Here is a 16,693-nt window from a genome sequence, read left to right as displayed (position 1 = left end):
GCTGTCTGTGCCGTTCACACATAGACGCGATCCGTGATTTGCGGACCGCAAAACACACAACGGCCGTGTGCATGAGGCCTCAGGAAGGGCCTCTCCCCTTCACCCCAGGGGCCCCTGTGCAGCTGAACCGGCTGCCCAGGTGGAATCTTTGCCCTTGCTTGGTTTTGTGCGGTGGTAAAGTCGACCACATTCTGACAGATACTTATGTATGTGGACAGCTTGTCTAACATACGGTATTTAAAAAAAATGTCAGCTAAATGAAATGATGAAAAAAAAAAAAAAGCAGGTACCTTGTAAATGTCCTGTCGGTCTGATTCCCGCTTGCCCTACAACAATCACATGACCGCTGCAGCCAATCACCGGCCTCAGAGGTCACAAGGACATGAAGGGCATGTGACCGCTGCAGGTCCAGTGAAAACTGCAGCACAGGACATTAAAAAGACGAGTGTGGGGGTTTTGTGTTTTTTTTTTTTTTTTTTTCATTTCATGGAGCTGACACTTTATTTATTTATTCTTAATCTTGGACAACCGTCTTAAAGGGAATCTGTCATCGTCCTATTAAAACCGCCTTACATGTCCGATGAGCCCTTGCCTTGGATCGAACGTCTCTGCTCCCATGTCGCTCTGTGGCCTTATTGCAGAGAAAACAGCTTTTCAACCATATGTAAATTAGTCCCTGAATGCAACGAGGGAGTTGCCATTGCACTGCTCACAGTTTAATTTTTTAATTTTTTTTATTGCATGTGTGCCAAACACAGAGGCAATCGTGCTGCCGTGCGGCTTCTCAGGGTCATGCGTGAATAAGTCCACAAGCCTAGCCCTGTCAAAGAGGTGGGGGCACTGCATGTGGAGAGCGAGCAGTGCAGCGGTGACGCCCTTGTTGCACTCGGGAACTAATTTACATATGATTAAAAAGCGGTTTTCTCTGCAATAAAGGCAAAAAGCGACACGGGAGCAAGAACATTGGACTTGATGACAGTTTCCCTTTAAAGGGCGCCTGTCAGCAGATCTGTACCTACGACACTGGCTGACCTGTTACATGTGCACTTGGCAGCTGAAGGCGTCAGCGTTGGCCCCATGTTCATATGTGCCCGCATTACTGAGAAATATGATGTTTTATTATATGCAAATGAGTCTCTAGGAGCAACGGGGGCGTTACCATTACACCTAGAGGCTCTGCTCTCTCTGCAACTGCTGCGCCCTCATTGACAAGGCAGGTGGTGGAACCATCATCACTCCTGGTCCTGTCAGTAAAAGTGGAGAGGGCGCAGCAGTTGCAGAGAGAGCAGAGCCTCTAGGTGTAATGACAACGCCCCCGTTGCTCCTAGAGACTCATTTGCATATAATAAAACATCATATTTCTCAGTAATGCGGACACATATGAACATGGGACCAACACAGATGCCTTCAGCTGCCAAGCGCCCATGTAACAGGTCAGACAGTGTCATAGGTACAGATCTGCTGACAGATGCCCCTTAAGGCCAGGGGTGTAAGTAGTAACTGTAGTGGTAAATGGGCATCACTATCCGCAGCCTCAGACGTATGTATGCTGTGTATTCCATACAATGTATAAAGTAGAACCCCACCACAGCCTCCTGCACTGTCAGCCAGGCATTGCTGGGCTTGATAGTTCTACAACATCACAAACGCCAGTCTGGCCGCTCTTTCCTTCCGTAAACGAGGAGACGCCCTAGCAACAACGCAGTTTACGTCCAGCAGCTTCCCCGGAGACTAGGCCGCAGCCTGAGAGCGCAGTAGTGCCGCCGCCGCCGCGCGCTGGTAACTCACACGTCTGCGCCCTGCAGCACGAAGCCGGAGTTCAGGCAGCGCCGGGCTATCCTCCGCCACACCGCGTCCCTGCAGGTGAAGTGGCAGAGCCTCCTGCACACCTGCCCCAGCCGGGCCAGAGACCTGCCGTCCAGGTAGGAGAGGACGAGCAGGAGGATCTCCTCGGGCAGCTGCAGGAGATGGGGTCCCATGTCAGGGGAGGCCTGGTGCTCGGGGTCTGGAGGGGCTTGGGGCTTTGCACAGACTTCTCTCCCATGGTTGGTAGTCGGGCTCACAAGTAGCTGGGACTGGTAGCCATGTCGGTGTCTGACCGTGTCACGTGACGGACAGGAACTACTCCGAGCGGCGTACACACAGGGAAGAGTCTCCCGAGCGGACGGTGAGGCGCTACAACCAATCAGATCCCGGCTTTCATGGTACCAGTGCGGTTAGGATAATGAAAGAAGGGATCTGATTGGTTGCTATGTGGGCACAGGCCTCAGCCTTTGTATGGGCCAGTCAGGGGAAAAAAATAAAAGTTGCCCATAGCAATCAGGGCAGTCAGAATATTTAGGAGCTTGGTTGCTATGGTAACTTTTATTTTATTTTTTTACGCAACTTATGCTGCTAGGACTGCGCAGTTGATCAGTAGTTGCCTGTTATTTTGCAGTGCTGGGCTGTAATCTGGGAGATTTATCAGAACTGGTGTAAAGCCCCATAGCAACCAATCAGCTTCTACCTTTCATTTTCCAAAGAAGCGCTGAAAAATGAAAGGTGGAATCTGATTGGTTGCTATGGGCAACTAAACCAATTTTGATAGATCTCCCCCTGTATGTTTTTGCTGAGCTCAGTCTTAGGCCGCATGCACACGACCGTATGTATTTTGCGGTACGCAAAAAATACGGATGACGTCCATGTGCATTGCGTATTTTACGGAACATCTGCCCCCTAATAGAACAGCCCTGTCCTTGTCCGTAATGCGTACAATAATAGGACATGTTCTTTTTGTTTACGGAATGCACACGGAGTAACCTCTGTTTTTTTTGTGGACTCATTGCAATGAATGGTTCTGTATACGAAAAAAACGGAACGGACACGGAAAGAAAATACGTTTGTGTGCATGAGGCCTTAGTGATTATAATCCGTGCACCAGGCTCATAAAAATCGGGGCATCCGAAATCCTGCCCACATCTACCCGGAAATACCCACTTATGGGCAGGGTTATCGTTAGACCCTCCTGTTTTTGGCCTAGGACAGCCCGAGTTTGCCGGGACAGTCCCTGAAAATTCGGGACAGATGGCAACTATGCAGGCCGCATATTAGCTGTCTGAGAAGGCAGCGGCGCTCACAGTAGCGCGGCAGCCTTCTCACAGCTTTCCCTAGGCCAGGTGAGGTCACGTGGCCTAGTTGCAGCTCAGCCCTATTCAAGTCAGTGGGTCTGAGCTGCAATACTAAGGGGTGGCGCTGTGCTCGGAAAGCTGCGGAGTGCAACACCCCCTGAAATAGCTGATCGGTGCGGGTGGGGGGACTCAGCAAAGTGAAGGCGATTACACAAATGTGCACTTTGCTTCATTTCCATGCAGAAAGTGATTTTGAAATCCTCCGCAGGTCAATTCTTTGTGCGTTTTTTTTCAGATTTCAATGCAAGGGTGGGATCTGCGGAAACTTCACTTCAAATTCGCACAAGTAACCGCACGTAACACATACAGTTTTTGGTGCTGATTTTCTGTTTTGAAACCCGCACCCGTGTACAGGTGGCCTAGTAGGATAGGAAGGTCATCAGTCTCAGATCGGTGGGGGTACAACATCCGGCTCCGCCACTGATTACCTGTTTTGTGTTGCTGTGGTGCTGGAAGCAGACCGCTCCTTAGAGTAGGTTCAGATGGAGGATTTTGGGGGCAGTGGTTTCAGCGCGGATTCAGTGCCGAAAACTAAGCTTAATCTGCGCTGAATCCGCCTCCCATTGTTATTCAATGGGATGCCACGTCACAGTCCATTCAGCCGAGGGCTTTGAAGACTGTGTCAATAACGTACATGTCCATTCTTGTCGCAGTTACCGCATGAGCCCCCCGCAAAGCTACAGCGGAAGCCTCAATGGAGATAAACCTAGAGCAGGTCCGCATGAAAACTCATGACAGAAACCTCTGCACTGCACCCTCTTCAAACAACTGATCGTGATGGTGTCAGACCCCCACCCATCAGATACTGATGACTGAGGAGATGCCATCTATATTTTACTTCCCAAATATCTTTAACATAATCACATGACGGCAGCAGTGCATCCTGGTACAGAATGGAGGGAGAGAACTGTACGGCTACTGCAATGGAAAAAAACTAATTCCAAAAACCCAAAAATTTTATTGTGACTGACGGCAACCGATCCTGTACTGAATTGTACCTGCCCCAATAATGCAAAATCATTATTTGAGATGGTGATTGACTCAATAAAGGGAAAATCCTGTGAACATCATGTTCTAATACATCATAGATATATGTAAGGTTGGGTTCAAATCACGTTTTTGCCATCCGTTTATCGTATACATTGGAGGAAAAAAGGGATAGAAAAGTGCAGCACACCACGCTCCTCTATCCTGCAGAGTCCAGTAAAAAAATTATACGTTAACGTATACGTTTTTACAATGGAACTCTAAGGTGAACCCATGCCACTGAATTGCATCCGTTTAACGTATACGTTTTTTCTGTACGTTAAACAGATAGCAAAAACGTGATGTGAACCCAGCCTAAGAATCCAACTTCTGATACTGGAAGGCTGACACAATTCACTTTGAGTGTATCTGCAGACTATTGCGTTTTTGCTTCACGCGGAATCTGTCAGGGAGCTGCCCTTATCTGTGACCTCATGACAGCTCGTAAACACTCATTGTCTATAAACTCTTAGGCTTGAAGGAGTGTTTATGAGCTGACAGGAGCTCAGAGATAAGAGCCACAGATCTAGCCTTTACAGCAGCTCCCTGACGCATCCAATGTAAAGCAGAAAAGAATGATCTGCAGATACACTGAAAGTGGAGGCTGTAGTACAGAAACTATTGGAATTTTTTAAAATAAAAACCAATTGAATTAATGACTTTTCTTCCCAAAATGAGTTAGGGTACTTTCACACTTGCGTTAAACTTTTCCGGCATAGAGTTCCGTCCTCAGGGCTCAATACCGGAAAAAAACTGATCAGTTTCATCCCCATGCATTCTGAATGGAGAGCAATCCGTTCAGTATGCATCAGGATGTCTTCAGTTCAGTCACTGTACGGTTTTTGGACAGAGAAAATACAGCAGCATGCAGTATTTTCTCAGTCGAAAATTCCGGAACACTTTCTAGAATGCCGGCATAATTTTCCATTGAAATGCATCAATGCCAGATCCGACCCCAAGTGTTCCGGAAAAACGGATCCGGTTTTGCGGTCTGCACATGCGCAGACCTTAAAAAATGTGAAAAAAGATAAAGACCGGATCCGTTTTTCCGGATGACAACCGGAGAGACGGATCCGGTATTGCAATGCATTTGTGAGACGGATCTGCATCCGGATCAGTCTACAAATGGTATCTGTTTGCATACAGATTGCCGGATCCAGCAGACGGAACTGCCTGCTGGATCCCACAACGCAAGTGTGAAAGTATCCTAAAATGCAATGATACCCCCAAAGGTGTCCATAGCCTTTAAGAGGTGCAGATTGGTGGTGGGCATATGTATAATTGTAAACTGTAATTATTTTATTTAAAATTAAAACTCAAATTTCAATCTCTTCTTTGCCTGCTTATATTCATTAATAAAATGTTTGTGGAAAAGCCAAGATATTTTTCTTTAAAGGGTTACACCAGCCCGAAGCATGGATTACCTATCCAATGCATAGGAGATAAAAACCCCTATAGATGATAAATGCTTCTAGCTGGAATACCCCTTTAACCCCTTCCCTCTTGCACTGTTAATTTATGGCGCAACTCAGGTCCTTAAATATGGCGCCCACTCCGGAATGGAGCGGGCACCACAGGCGCCTTGTTTCTGCTGTTTTTACACAACAGACACCTGGGGCTAATGTCTACAATTGGTGATAACGCCGATCGCAGACATTTAACACCTCCGATGCGGCGGTCAATTGCGCTGAGCCGTACATTAGTTGTGGTAGCACTGAACCTGCTCAAGGCCGTGATGGCTACCACAGGTATATATTCCTATGGAGGCCTGCAGGTAGCTCCATAGACATAACTGTAAAAAGTTACAGGGGTCAGAACATTTTTTAAGAAAAACTATATACAGTTGCAAAAAAAAGTATGTGAACCCTTTGGAATGATATGGATTTCTGCACAAATTGGTCATAAAATGTGATCTGATCTTCATCTAAGTCACAACAATAGACAATCACAGTCTGCTTAAACTAATAACACACAAAGAATTAAATGTTACCATGTTTTTATTGAACACACCATGTAAACATTCACAGAGCAGGTGGAAAAAGTATGTGAACCCTTGGATTTAATAACTGGTTGAACCTCCTTTGGCAGCAATAACTTCAACCAAACGTTTCCTGTAGTTGCAGATCAGACGTGCACAGCGGTCAGGAGTAATTCTTGACCATTCCTCTTTACAGAACTGTTTCAGTTCAGCAATATTCTTGGGATGTCTGGTGTGAATCGCTTTCTTGAGGTCATGCCACAGCATCTCAATCGGGTTGAGGTCAGGACTTTGACTGGGCCACTCCAGAAGGTGTATTTTCTTCTGTTTCTGCCATTCTGTTGTTGATTTACTTCTATGCTTTGGGTCGTTGTCATGTTGCAACACCCATCTTCTGTTGAGCTTCAGCTGGTGGACAGATGGCCTTAAGTTCTCCTGCAAAATGTCTTGATAAGGCTACTTTCACACTAGCGTTCGGGGCTCCGCTTGTGAGTTCCGTTTGAAGGGGCTCACAAGCGGCCCCGAACGGATCCGTCCAGCCCTAATGCATTCTGAATGGATGCGGATCCGCTCAGAATGCATCAGTCTGGCTCCGTTTGTCCTCCGTTCCGCTCAGCAGGCGGACACCTGAACGCAGCTTGCAGCGTTCAGGTGTCCGCCTGGCCGTGCGGAGGCAAACGGATCCGTCCAGACTTACAATGTAAGTCAATGGGGACGGATCCGTTTGAAGTTGACACAGTATGGCTCAATTTTCAAACGGATCCGTCTCCCATTGACTTTCAATGTAAAGTCAAAACGGATCCGTTTGCATTATCATGAACAATTTTTTTTTTTTTTTGTTCATGGTAATGCAAACGGATCCGTTCTGAACGGATCTAAGCGTTTGCATTATAGGTGCGGATCCGTCTGGGCACATACCAGACGGATCCGACCTAAACGCAGGTGTGAAAGTAGCCTAAACTTGGGAATTCATTTTTCCTTCGATGATAGCAATCCATCCAGGCCCTGACGCAGCAAAGCAGCCTCAAACCATGATGCCCCCACCACCATACTTCACAGTTGGGATGAGGTTTTGATGTTGATGTGCTGTGCCTCTTTTTCTCCACACATAGTGTTGTGTGTTTCTTCCAAACAACTCAACTATGATTTCATCTGTCCACATAATATTTTGCCAGTACTGCTGTGGAACATCCAGGTGCTCTTGTGCAAACTGTAAACGTGCAGCAATGGGTTTTTTTGGACAGCAGTGGCCTCCTCTGTGGTATCCTCCCATTAAATTCATTCTTGTTTAGTGTTTTACGTATTGTAGATTCGCTAACAGGGATGTTAGCATATGCCAGAGACTTTTGTAAGTCTTTAGCAGACACTCTAGGATTCTTCTTCACCTCATTGAGCAGTCTGTGCTGTGGTCTTGCAGTCATCTTTACAGGACGGCCACTCCTAGGGAGAATAGCAGCAGTGCTGAACTTTCTCCATTTATAGACAATTTGTCTTACCGTGGTCTGATGAACAGCAAAGATTTTGGAGATACTTTTATAACCCTATCCAGCTTTATGCAAGTCAATAATTCTTAATCATAGGTCTTCTAAAAAGCTCTTTTGTGCAAGGCATCATTCACATCAGGCAATGCTTCTTGTGAAAAGCAAACCCAGAACTGGTGTGTGTTTTTTAAAGGGCAGGGCAGCTGTAACCAACACCTCCAATCTCATCTCATTGATTGGACTCCAGTTGGCTGACACCTCACTCCAATTAGCTCTTGGAGATGTCATTAGTCTAGGGGTTCACATACTTTTTCCACCTGCTCTGTGAATGTTTACATGGTGTGTTCAATAAAAACATGGTAACATTTAATTCTTTGTGTGTTATTAGTTTAAGCAGACTGTGATTGTCTATTGCTGTGACTTAGATGAAGATCAGATCACATTTTATGACCAATTTGTGCAGAAATCCATATTATTCCAAAGGGTTCACATACTTTTTCTTGCAACTGTAAATGTGGTATCGCCATAATCGTACTGACCCAGAGAATGAAGGGCACAGGTCAGTTTTACAACATAGAGAAGATTGTAAAAGTGAAAAGTCTTAAAACTGTGGCGGAATTGCACTTTGTTTTTTACAATTCTGCCTTATTTGGAATTTTTTTCCAGCTTCCCTCCACATCGAATGCAATATCAAATGGTGCCATTAGAAAATACAACTTGTCCCTCAAAAAACAAGCCCTCGTACGACCATGTGGACGAAAAAAAGAAATAATCTGTGTGTCGGGAAGGGATTAAACCAGTCCAGAGCACAGTTTTCTAAATGGTTGACTTCTAGGAGTAATGCAAGCCTTTTTCTAGGAGCAGTAGAGAGGCACTAACATTCTGGACATTTAGACACAATAGATATTTTTTATAGATTAAGGCTCATTCATGTGGCTCTGTGGTTGTATTTAGTGTCCTTATTGCGCCCGCAAATCCTACCTGACCGCAGGTCTTATGCGTTGAATTAACAACTAATTCAGTTCTGCAGCCATAATGTGGACTCTCTGGCGGTATAAGACTGGCCTAAGGCCTCTTTCACACCTCTGTGTCTGTGATGACATCTGTGAAGATGTCCGTGAAGAATTTGCGCTTGGCCGTGTGTTCACCCGTACTCCTCGGACAGGTTGAAAATTAGTTTCCAGAGCATATTCTAGTAACAGTCCATGAAAACCACAGACCAGACAGATGACATCCATGTTGTGTTTGCAGTTTTCACAGACCCATAGACTTTAATGTGCGTGAGGGATTCCTAATCACGGACCAAAATAGGGCCTGGCTTCATGGTGTCATCATGCGCCTGTGGAAAACAACACATTAAAGTCAATGGATATGTGTTCTGCCCTTGGGAGAACATGGACAGCACACGTCTGTAATTCACCGATGTGTGAAAGAAGAGGACCTTTCACCTGGATATCCTTAATCTAATCATTATCCTACCTTATAGTGCGGCCCCCACTGATGTCTTGGCACTTTTTTTTTTCTTCTAAAGAATAATCCCCCCCCCGGTTCGTCCGCTGTGGTTCCCGTATCTTTTGACGTCTCATATGCTAATGACGCGACTCGGTTATAATAGGCGTGGACCTGTATTTCTCCTGGGTGCGGTTATCTTCTCCCTGGCTGTGAGCGCATCCAATCAGAGTGCCCCGTTCTTAGCCGGGGAGAAGGAGCTCAAGTTCTCGCAGTGGGGGCCGCACTATAAGGTAGGATAATTAGATTAAGGATATCCAGGTGAAAGGTCCTCTTTAAGGGCTCATGCACACAGCCATTGCCTGGCCGTGCTCGTATTGCAGCCCACAGACAGCGATCCGCAATATACGGGAACCCCGGCAGTGTGTACACCGTCTCACCTGAATGGGTCCGCAATCCAGAAGGTGCGGTGCGGAACAGAGGCACGGAAGCACTACAGAGTGCTTTCTAATACATGTCCTACAAATGCATCCAATTTTAATGTTGGGCCACCCAGGAACAACCCAAAATACCCTCAAAATACCCACTTTGGGATGGAACTTACACAAGCCCCATCCTTTTCACTGGCCAATTTGTGGATTTGTCCCACCAAAATCGGGACTGTTAGCCAGTCTGGAGTCTCTACAGCTCCATGTCAATGTGCATGAGGAATGGTGACTGACAATAGGGAGGCACAAACGAAACTTCAAAGAGTAACTAAAGCTTTTTACAATTTAAACTGTTCTAAATAGTGGCGAACGGAGCACGGTTCGCTGCTCCTGCCTGTGCCCCCCACAAGCTTGGCTTAATTCTGGCACAGCACATCGGTACCCTGTGCCTTGTACCAATGTGCTCTGCCAGGATTTAGCTGAGCGGAGTCAGCTCCTGCCTGTGCCCGCTCCTCTCCGCTCAAGCCTCCTGTACCAATGTGCTGTAGAGAGCCTTGAGCTGAGAGGAGCGGGCACAGGCAGGAGCCCGCTCAGCTAAAGCCGTCTAAAATCCGTTTTTTTTTTTTATATGGAAAACAGCATAATTAATTAAGTATATTGCAAACATGATTTTTGGGCTATTTAGAACAGTTTAAAAATAAATTGTAAAACGGTTAAGTTACTCTTCAAGCTCCTATTTTTATAAAAAAAAAAAACATTTGCCGGAAACCAGGTTGGGTACCGATGTCTGGATGACGGTCTTACCACTTTAGTCAGCTTCCCCATTTGGGAACTGTTTTTCCGGGGTACAGCTACTGGGAACTGAAAGTGGCCCTGGAATAAAAAAAAACAAAAAACTAAAAGTGTCTCCACATTGTAGGCGGGTCCACATTGACATAAGGCAGGCCAACATAAGTAGACGGGGCCAGCACTACTGTAGTGCAGCACAAAATACTGCCCCCCTACTGCAGCATTCAACTGTATCACTGAACTGAGAATGGCAATACAGTTGAATGCAGGAGGACACTTTCTTCTGCCAGCCGGTGCATATGTACCAGAAGATACTCCTAGCATCAGATCACTATGTACCCGAGAGGAGGCCTTGGGCGGCCCCCTGGGCCTTGGCCTACAGAAAGGTTTCCCTGTAGGATCTATGGCCAGTCCACAATGCAGCTACTGAAAATTCCCAGCAATTTAGTATTATCACCAGGGGAAACTGTTGACACATTTTAGCTGGGACAATTAAAGGGGTTGTCTCACTTCAGCATGGATGACGTCCATACGGTCGTGTGCAGGAGCCCTTATCTGGAGGACTTTCTTACCTTTCCGTCAGTGGGCAGCAGCTCATCAAGCACCGGCATTTTTCGTATCCATATCTTTATAGAACAGTACTATCCTTGTCCGTAATAGGACTATTTTTTTGAGGAACGTAAATACAGACATGCAAAAACAGAATGCACACGGAGTAACTTCCGTTTTTTTCTGCAGACCCATTGAAATGAATGGTTCCGTATACGGTCTGCAAAAAAATGAATATACGTTCCTGTGCATGAGCCCTAAGTGAGTAAAAAAGAGCTCTAAATTTGTGGGATAACCCATTTGAGGACAGTTGGAGATGGACTTTTATGAAGAGTGTTCTCCACTTCTGCGGGCACCGGATGGCGCACACTAGTTTCTAAACTGATGTTGGCTCAGGCATTAGAGAGCACTACAGTGGATGGCATTATAGAAAGATACAAAAATAAGTCAAATTGAAGCTAAAAGAATGAAAACTGTGATTATTGCCAGTGCTCATTACAGTTTTTGTGGCTATAATGTCTGGGGCCTCCTGAATGATGCGAATACTCCCTTCCTGTGCAAATCTAAACTTTTTGTATTATTAGAATATCAAGCACATTTTAATTATTCCCGTTTGCCGATGGTCCTGCTCGCCAGCTCTTGAGGATAAATGTTGCAGTTCAGTATGAGAGAATACCGTATGTCAAGCGTGAAGCATTGGCCTTCTGTGGTCATCGTGCTGTAAATTTTTCTGTTGCCAAAGGAAAAGCACTAAAAACTAACAATAAAGTAAAATAATAATCATTGTCTGATATTGACTTGGACAAGGAAAAGCTACCCTGTTGTGTTTTATGGAACCTTTGGAGGGTACTCATTGTGTAATTTAGGACTGTCTTGGATGACAGGAGTATCACACAAGGACATGTATATCATGACAAAGGAATGTAGACAATAAAACACAAATTCCAATAGCCGTAATATTTCCCAAGGGACTGCATGCTGTACTTTTCTCTTTTTGTCTATTTATGTTAAGAGAGCAGTTTATGAAATGGTTGGACGCTGCAAACGCCATTTTAAAAAGTAAGGAAAATTCACACTGGACTTAAATATATTCTTTACAACCTGATTGATTGGAGTGTTTTAATTAAAAAAGCATTGCAACAAAAATGAAAATGCTACATGTTTTCCTGTCTAATAAGACCAAACTACCCGTCAATCACAAGTCCAGCTGTTGTAGGTAGAGTCGTGCCACCATGATCTTAAAGGGGACCTTCCTCCTCTTCTGACTGGTCAGTTTTATTAACTACTAGCGTTCCCCATGTAATACCAAATCTGGAGCATCAATTCTTATGTCTCTATGTTGTGCTACACCTGTATTATTCCTGGTAGAAGGTTACAAATAAATAGCCAGCAGCCTGTAGTAAAGGTACTGCTGGGTGTTACCAGTAGCGGGTGTGTCTGACTCTGTACAGGGACACATCCTCAATTGGTAACACCCATCTGTACCTTTACTGCAAGCTGCTAGCAATTCGTTCTTCTAGCAGGAATGATAAAGGAACGGCACAACATACAGCCATGAGAATAGATGTTATTACATGGGGAGTGACATGTCTGGAGAGGTGACAGGTCCTGTTTAAATTAAGCAGTGCAAGGAGCATATGCAGCACCCACTGTGCCATCACTTATTATTGCTCTTGGTGTTTTTCCTGGTTTGGGCTGTTATCAAAGTAAAGCTCAGGGGTTTTCTAGGCCTTAGAATAAATCATCATTTCATATAATTGGGGTCTGTCTCCCAGCACCTTCAACAATCAGCTGATTAAGGCTACTTTCACACCTGCGTTCAGGTGTCCGCTCGTGAGCTCCGTTTGAAGGGGCTCACGAGCGGTCCCGAACGCAGCCGTCCAGCCCTGATGCATTCTCAATGGAGGCGGATCCACTGAGAATGCATCCGCCTGCCAGCGCTCAGCCTCCGCTCCGCTCAGTGAGCGGACACCTGAACGCTGCTTGCAGCGTTCGGGTGTCCGCCTGGCCGTGCGGAGGCGAGCGGATCCGTCCAGACTTACAATGTAAGTCAATGGGGACGGATCTGTTTGAAGATGACACAATATGGCTCAATTTTCAAACGGATCCGTCCCCCATTGACTTTCAATGTAAAGTCTGAACGGATCCGTTTGCATTATCATGAAAAAAAAAAAAAATTTTTTTTTTTTTTTTTTTTTGTTCATGGTTATGCAAACGGATGCGTTCTGAACGGATGCAAGCGTTTGCATTATAGGAGCGGATCCGTCTGTGCAGACACCAGACGGATCCGCTCCTAACGCAAGTGTGAAAGTAGCCTAAGGGGATCATTTACTCTGCTGGTCGATGCATCCCCTTAAATGGGGTTTCCATCTTCTTTATACTGATGACCTATCCTCAAGATAGGCTATTAATGTCCAATCGGTGAGGGTAGTGGCTGGGTCGGGTTACTGCAGCTCCGCCCCTGTTCACGTGAATGGCCGATACCCCGGCACAGCTACTACTACACTGTGAACAGAGCTCTGCTTTTGCTCTATTTAATTGCTAGTTCCAGAGGCTGCCGAGAACAGCTGATCATTGGGGGTGCGGGTGGTGGGCCCCTAATGATCAGATATATTTATGACCTATTTCGAGGATAGGCCATCAATATAAGGAGCCTGGAAAACCCTTTAAACCCTTACGGACAAAACCTATTGGGGATAGGATAGGGCTGTGATGGCTAACCTCCGGCACTCCAGCTGTGGTAAGACTATGACTCCCAAGATGTACACTTGCTTAGCTGTTCTCAGAACTCTATAGAAATTAATGGAGCATGCTGGGAGCCGTAGTTTCACCATCGCTGGAGTGCCGGAGGTTAACCATCACTAGGATAGGGGATGTGTCTGATTGGTGGTGGACATCCTGCTGGTGCCCCATGTTTGCCCATTTGAATGGAGTGGCAGACATGCATGCATGTCTCCTGCTCTATAAGACTGCCAAAGATACCAGGGTACAATCACTCGGCTATAACCTCCAGCGCCTTAGAGCTCGCCGCTCCATTCATCTGGGGGACACGTTCTCCTGGATAAATGACTTCATTATTTTTTTTAACCAAAATATCCTTTTAAGTTGGTCTCTGGGTTCCATCAGGCACCAGGGTCCGGGTTTGTCTACTATGGCAGCACCCCTTAGAGCTCTGTCCCTGCATCTTCATCCTGTATTTCAGGCATCTCCCTCTGAAAGCTCGAAACAAACGGGGCAAGCGGCCGTCTGCCTTCATCTGCTTTTCTTGGATAAACCCTTTACTTTTCTTCAGTTTAAATTAGTCTTCGAAAACCCGTAATACTCACCATATTTTTATTGCAAGACTTCATAGCACATAATTAAAGATAATGCCAAGAATTTAACTACTAGAACAGTATAGCAGGTCTGCTGCCCCCACAAGTTTATCTTAAAGAATTTTCATACCACCATGAGATAGATTGCGATTTGCATGCCTTGCATTCCATTTCATATACTTTTACATCTGGGGGACTTTTAAATGAAGTAATGTGTCTATCCTGGTACATTTATTTTTCAGGTGTCTGCTTGAAAGATCATTTCGAAGAAATAAGTAGTCTCACAGCTGTTGCTATAGGCTGGCTGTGAAGCTAAGAACTATTTCCTTTCAAAATGTTTTAAAACTGCAAGGCCTAAAAATGCAGCTACACCCTTGGAGTATTTTGTTATACAATTCCACTTGAAAAAGAAATCTACGCCGGTCGGCTGCTTGTTTTCCCTCTGCCGTGATCTGAGGATTCAGCTTGTAACATTGCTGTTAGTGAAGTTTATGTTGAATTTTTTAAGTTTTATGTGACTTTTTGCTCCGTAGCCATATAGCGCACATACTACTCGCCGCTATATACACATTGAGTTCATTTCTTCTAATTTCCAGTTTAATTATTTCCTTTTTCGAAACTTCAAGTAGAATCTGCTTCAAGTTGACGTATGTAAAAGAGTAATAGCAGCTGGCGACGTCAAATATAACTTTAATTGGGACTTTTTTTTTTTCCCCCTTTTGTAATTATTTCAAGGTAAACTGAGATTTTTTTTTACGCACCGCAAGTGAATTAACAAAGTCGATTTATTTTCTTAACACGTATGGCTGATCCTGGTAAGTCCTACCCTTCAAGGATGATGCAGAAAAACATGTCTGGTCTTATTGTAATTTCAGCATTTTGGAAAGTGCCTCATGTGGATTGAAGTAACTAAAACAGATGTTTTTTACGCGGCCCTGTTCCTCAGTCTTCAACGTGCAGAAGGGTGACCCCCGAACAGTGACTGAAGAGCGAAACTCATCACTGGACCCTCAAATCTGTGACTTATGATAGTTTTATTAGCGCAGGCAATATAATGAATAGTGCAAACGGGACCAAAATGAAAGTTAAAGGGGTTGTCTTGCGAAAAATTTCAAACCCGAACCTGGATCTGAACACTTTTGTAATTGCGTGTAAATTGAGCATAGCTACTGAGTTACTAAATAAAATGTATCTGTATAGTGTTAGTTTTTTTTCTTATTTCTTTGTCCTGCTCACTGGGATGGCCGCACATGCTCAGTTTCATCGTTCAAATGCCTCCTAAGCTGTGATAGGTAGAGAGCTGCAGCAGAACGGACACACCCCCTGAGCTGTGATAGGGAGAGCATGGACACACCCCCTGAGCTGCAGCAGAAAAGACACTCCCCTTGAGCTGTCAGCTTGATATAAATCTAGCAGAGCAATGAATGGGGAGATCTCTGGATCCATGTGAGGTACAGGGCTGGTTCTAGCTGTGTTAAACCTCATTCACACGTCCATGTCGGTGCTCAAATCCATGAGCAGGTGGTCAGTGATGCATTCGTGAAGCTGTCCATGAAGTATCCGTGTTAGGTCTGTGTGTCCGTATTTTGCTGTCCGTGTTGCATCCGTGTTTCACTGGCACTAAACAGCTAAAAAATAATTTTCAAAGCATCTCTTCTTAATGATCCGTGAAACTTTTTTTTTTACAGACCCATAGACTATAATGGACGTGATGGATCCATGAACACGGACAAAATAGAGCATGCCTCCGTTCTAAAATCACTAACCCCACAGACCGGGCTAAAACACTGATGTGTGAATACACACATTAAAATTAATGGGGACGTGTGCTGTCCGTGGAGAACATGTACAGCATACGGACGTGAAACACTGACGTGTGAATGAGGCTTTAGAAAGAGGTTGTCATGTACTATACAGTCCTGATCAAAAGTTTAAGACCACTTGAAAATTGGCAAAAAATCATATTTAGCATGGCTGGATCTTAAGGTTCCAAGTAGAGCTTCAACATGCAACAAGAAGAAATGGGAGTGAGACAAAACATTTTTTGAGCATTCAATTTAATGAAAACAACGAATAAACTGAAACAAGCTGTTTTTCAGCTGATCAAAAGTTTAGGACCACACCGCCCAAAAAAAACTAAACCCCCCCAAAACAGAAATCTAACTTCCAAACATGAACTCAGTAATGAGTAGATCCGCCGTTATTGTTTATCACTTCCAAAATTCGTTTCGGCATGCTTGATGCAAGCGTTTCCATGAGGTGAGTGGGAACATTTCTCCAAGTGGTGAAGACGGCCGCACGAAGGCCATCTACTGTCTGGAACTGTTGTCCATTTTTGTAAACTTCTCTTGCCATCCATCCCCAAAGGTTCTCAATTGGATTTAGATCAGGGGAACAAGCAGGATGGGCCAAAAGAGTGATGTTATTCTCCTGGAAGAAGTTCCTTGCCCTTTGGGCATTGTGTACTGTAGCGTTGTCCTGTTGAAAAACCCAGTCGTTACCACACAGACGA

At 45.0% G+C, this 16,693-nt stretch overlaps 1 protein-coding gene and 1 long non-coding RNA gene across 3 annotated transcripts in view; one reads left to right on the top strand and one right to left on the bottom strand.

Moving 5' to 3' along the window:
- The window catches only part of FBXW4 (F-box and WD repeat domain containing 4), a 192,736-nt gene extending 190,460 nt beyond the window's left edge, over nt 1–2,276 (bottom strand). Inside the window, exon 1 of one of the 2 annotated variants that reach the window (XM_040435583.1) lies at nt 1,789–2,276. In XM_040435583.1, coding sequence (XP_040291517.1) covers nt 1,789–1,979 — 191 coding nt within the window. In that variant the 5' untranslated portion in view covers nt 1,980–2,276. The remainder of the gene's footprint in view (nt 1–1,788) is intronic. The other variant, XM_040435582.1, reaches the window with a different exon arrangement.
- LOC121003713 lies at nt 1,786–4,307 on the top strand. Its single transcript, XR_005779587.1, has 2 exons — nt 1,786–1,922; nt 3,821–4,307. It is a non-coding gene; the product is annotated as an uncharacterized LOC121003713 (long non-coding RNA).
- Nucleotides 4,308–16,693: the final 12,386 nt, after the last annotated feature.

This window comes from Bufo bufo, chromosome 6 (assembly GCF_905171765.1).
Source record: "Bufo bufo chromosome 6, aBufBuf1.1, whole genome shotgun sequence".
Taxonomy (NCBI): domain Eukaryota; kingdom Metazoa; phylum Chordata; class Amphibia; order Anura; family Bufonidae; genus Bufo; species Bufo bufo.
Note: the sequence above shows the minus strand (reverse complement) of the source record. Positions and strands in the feature narration are given on the sequence as shown.